The 4378-nt window shown below is 49.9% G+C and overlaps 1 protein-coding gene across 4 annotated transcripts in view; it reads right to left on the bottom strand.

Annotated features, from left to right (window-relative positions):
• Positions 1–2429: 2429 nt before the first annotated feature.
• NAA10 (N-alpha-acetyltransferase 10, NatA catalytic subunit) overlaps positions 2430–4378 on the bottom strand; it is a 7630-nt gene continuing 5681 nt past the window's right edge. For 2 of the 4 annotated variants that reach the window (XM_069108437.1, XM_069108438.1), the window contains 2 exons: positions 3562–3646; positions 2430–2776 (listed from right to left, as the gene is read on the bottom strand). In XM_069108437.1, coding sequence (XP_068964538.1) covers positions 2540–2776; positions 3562–3646 — 322 coding nt within the window. In that variant the 3' untranslated portion in view covers positions 2430–2539. Of the gene's footprint in view, positions 2924–3561; positions 3647–4378 lie in introns of all 4 variants that reach the window. The other 2 variants (XM_069108440.1, XM_069108439.1) reach the window with 1 other exon arrangement.

The following is a 4378-nucleotide window of genomic DNA, read 5'->3' as shown; positions in this document are numbered from 1 at the left end:
AGGGAGAGAGAGAGAGAGAGAGAGAGAGAGAGAGAGAGAGAAGAGAAGAGGGAGAGAACGAGGAGCCAAGTGAACCTTCTTGAGCAGAGAACTGGAACAGAAGTGTGATTTTAGATTATCTGGGCATTGACAGTGAAGCTGTATGGGGCAGGTTGGTGGGGCAGTGTATAGCATGCCAGACCTGGAGTCAGGAAGATGAGTTTCAATCCAGCCTCAGACACTGTGTGACCCACGGCAAGTCACTTAACCCTGTTGGCCTCAGTTTCCTCGTCTGTGAAGCGAGCTGGAGAAGGAAATGGCAAATCACTCCAGTATCTCTGCCCAAAAAAAATAAAAAACCCAAACGGGGTCAGTCGAATACAACTGAAAATGACTGAACAAAAGTGAAGATGTGTTGGAAGGGGAATAAAATTAAAACAAGGGAGTCCAGGTAGGAGGCTGCCGTGATAATCCAGCCTTGTAAAATAGGGTAATAGCCATGGGAGGGGAGGGGGCAAGTTAGATGCTCGGCAGCTAGCTGACAGCTGAATGGCTATGTGGGCTAGCAAAGGTGCCTTTGTGGTTGTGAATTGAGGGGATCTGGAAGGGCAGTGGTGCAAGTTTGGTGGTCCCGGCAGCTTTCCTAGATTCACTTATCACTTCTGAGCTGAGAGCATGACCTCATTTGCTCCCGTGAATTCAAAAATCACCTCTATACAGATGATTCTCAGATCTATTTATCCAGCCCCGGTCTCTCTGGAGGACTGTAGTTTCCACATAAGTGAAGGTGGAGAAACAGGACACTCTTGGATAACAGGTTCCTGGGAAAGAGGTAGTCTCCAAACCAGGTCCCTGAGCAAGGCCATTCTCATCAATCCCTGGGCAAGGATGCTAGATTGATAGCAAATTTGGGGCTTCACATCAGCTGCCCACCTGAATCACAGCCTCTCAGAGTGGGTAAGGGCATTGGAAGCCACCTAGTTTATTCTATACAACATGATGAACAAGTGGTCATTCAGCCCCCTATTCATGCCCTCCAGAAGCAAAATATTCCACTTTGGGCTGGCCCCTATAATCAGAGATTTAGTGACCTCAAAGCTCAGGAAAATGTTTATACAGAGGCAAGATCTGCTTCTCAACAACTCATCGTTCCTAATTCTAAATCCACAGATATTTGGTCAGTTTTCATGGGCCCCCTACATTTTCACCAAATGAACAGCTCTAGTTCCTTCAATAAATTAACTACTTTCCCTATTCCTGCAGGTCTCCCAGTCCTCATCCTCTCCCAGTCTCTGACTCACAACTTAAGGAATCACCCTGATCTCCTCTCTCCCCCCACACCCAGTATCCATCTGTTGCTATGGCTGTTGATTTCACCTTTACATCTCTCCAATAAGCCCCTTCTCTCGATACTACCCCCACCTTGGTGCAAGCCCTCATCTTCTGGATTGTTGCAATAACCTACCCGTGGGTCTGCCTGCCTCAAGTCTCTTCCCCACTCCAACCAGTCCTCCATTGAACCACTAAATGATTTTCCTAAAGCACAAGTCCAATCATGTCACACACCCCTCCCCTCCCCCTCCAATGAACTCCAGAGGCTTCCTATGGCCTCCAGGATCAAGCACAAAACCTTTATCACTCAGTCCCCTCCAGGCTTCTTACCCTTACTCCCCAACAGGTACTCCAGTCCAGTGACGCTGGCTTCCTGCCTGTTCTCCGATGACCCTCCATCTCAGCCCCAGGTGTTCTCTGGCAGTCCCCCCCTACCAAGCTCCCCAGCTTCCTCTAGGCTCCAACCAAAACTACCCCATCCCCCCTCCTACGGGAAGCCTTTCCCACCCAGCCTTCCCTCCGGTCATTATTTCCCATTAATCCAGTATAGGGCTAGTTTGTATACAGTTGTTTGCCGGAGATCTTTTGCCTTTATTTACTGAACCTTAATGACTGGGCTTTCGATTTCAGAGGCCCTAGGTGAGGAAGCTTTCTCTCCCCATGCAGGTTACCACCTTGGCTTTAACTTAGTTACTAAGGGCACTGAGAAGTGCCAGGCTTTCCGAGAGGCTAGATTTGAACCTGGGAATGCCTGGCCAGGTCTCTAACCACTGAACCACATAGTTAATGCCCTTTCTAATATGAAGTGCTGGGCACAGCCCACTGTGCTCTAGCTGTGTCTGCCTACAGCCCAGGAAAAGCAGAACTCTCCCCTCCCTCATTCACATCCCAGCCCTCTCAAATGCAGACTAGAAAAAGAATCTAGGGGCTGCCACATCAGGGCTGACTCACTGAGCTGGTCATCCTCATATTCGGAAGCTGTTTCTTGTAAACACAAGTGCAGGACTTCCAAATGCACTCACTCCACCATACATACATATACACATACACACACATACACATACACACTCTCTCTTTGAATTCCCTAACAAAGGCAAAGAAGCATTTGCTCACTGAAATACACAGCCCAGGGCCCCAAACGGTTTAATTGGCAGGATTGCTGGAGGACAAGGGGAACAGAGGCAGAGGTCAGGATGGCTGTTGAGCAGCGGAACCCCAGGCCAGGCCTCTAGCAGGCCGAGTCAGAGGCCTCCGAGCTGTCCTTGACATCTGTGCTCTCTGTGGTCTCGCTGACCTCGCTAAGATCCTTGCTGTCACCGCCACTGCTGTCCTCGGCTGTGGGGCCTAGGCCCTTCTCCTCATGGCAGCAGTCCCCTATGTGGTTGCCTTTGGGGTCCATCTTGTTCTCCAGGGAGGCCAGCAGCAGATGTCTACCTTTCTCCTTCACCTCCAGTTGCTTCCTCAGCTAACACGAGGGTGAAAGGACAAGCAAGTAGACAAACAGGTGGAAGAACAGATGGACAGTGAGAGGACAGAGAAGGGGGGAAAGGGGGAAAGAGAGAGACCATCCTCTGTCTCTAGGAAGAGGCAATGTGGCCCAGTGGAAACAGCACTGGACCAGGAGGGAGTCAGGAGACCTGGGTTCTAGTCCTGGCTCTGCCGCTGTGACCTTAGGCACGTCCTTTCACCTCTCTGGGCCTGTTTCCTCATCTGTAAAATGGGGACAATAATGCCTGCCCTGCCTGCCTCCCTCACAGACCTGTCCCAAGGATTAAGTGACAATAAATTAGGTAAATTTTGACCAACTATCCATCTAAGTAAAGGCCTTTCTGACCCCTTTCAGGCCCAGCCCCAACCCCTTCCAGGGACCATCCCACCTTCCAGTTTACTTGAGCTGGGCATATATATGTGCTCTACCTTCAGGGAATTCCCTTACTTTTCAGAGAGCCAAGCTGTACCCATTTCTCTTGTCACAGAGGGTCAGAATTGGCAGGGACCTCAGTTTAACTAGCCCAAACCCAACCATTTCACATAAGGCAGCTATTGGGGCCTACAGGGGCAAGGTTCCTTGCCAAGATCACATAGCTAGTAAGTTCACAGAGGTGGATCTTCAATTAGGCAATGTTTTTATTCTGTCCCACTGTGAGGAGTCCAGAGAGTCTTTCAACCTGGGGTCTCCTCCCCCTAAGCCCGGCCTCAGGTTGCAGCAAAGCCCCCAGACTGCCCTCTACCAAGCTCAGAGTGGCTCACCTCTTCGGCCATCTGGGTCAGATCCCGCTTCATAGCATAGGCGTCCTCCCCATCAGCATAGTATTTGGGCTCCACCTCACTAATCCTTGAAAAGAGAATAGGAAAGGGGGGAAAGGGAGCCTGGTAGGAGGAACTCTCCTCCTTGGTTTTCCTCCCCCTCTCGATATGTGAGAACAGAGCCCCTCAGTTTCCTCATCTGGAAAATGGGGACAATGCCCACAACGTGGTTTTGAATCTAGGAGCTAGCACCCAAATGCAGAGGCAAAATATATTTTGCAATTGCCAAGAAGAGAAAATCAAAAGGAAAGCTGGGGAAGGGGGTATGCAGAGAAGATTGCAAGTTCCCACAAGCTGTCCTCAATTTCAGATGAAGACAAATTAAGGTCATGGGTGCTGAAGGGTTTCCAAGGAAGAGCTTCAAGAGCTAAGCACAGCTCATTTCTTGAACCACCAACAGAAAACCCCTCCCTCATGCCCCCCCTTAGGAGGCTGGGTGGTGCCACCATGCACTGAGCACTGAGTCTGGAGTCAGGAAGTTCTGAGTTCAATTTCTACCTCAGACACTTACTAGCTGTAGGAACTAGGGCAAGTCACTTAACCTCTCCCTCAGTCTCCTCATCTGTAAAAGGGTGATAATAACATCGCCTCTTCCCAGGGCTATCATGACAATGAAATGTAAGCTAAGCACAGTGCCCGGTATATAGTATGTACTATAAAAACATTTCTAGAGGCAGCTAGGTGGCACAGTGAACAGAGCACCAGCCCTGAAGTCAGGAGGACCCGAGTTCAAATCCAACCTCAGACACTTGACACACCA

This window comes from Petaurus breviceps, unplaced genomic scaffold (assembly GCF_028583685.1).
Source record: "Petaurus breviceps papuanus isolate PSGF00001 unplaced genomic scaffold, PetGlider_PUasm1.0 90386, whole genome shotgun sequence".
Classification (NCBI taxonomy): domain Eukaryota; kingdom Metazoa; phylum Chordata; class Mammalia; order Diprotodontia; family Petauridae; genus Petaurus; species Petaurus breviceps.
The sequence above is the reverse complement of the archived record's forward strand: the minus strand, read 5'-3'. Positions and strand labels throughout refer to the sequence as shown.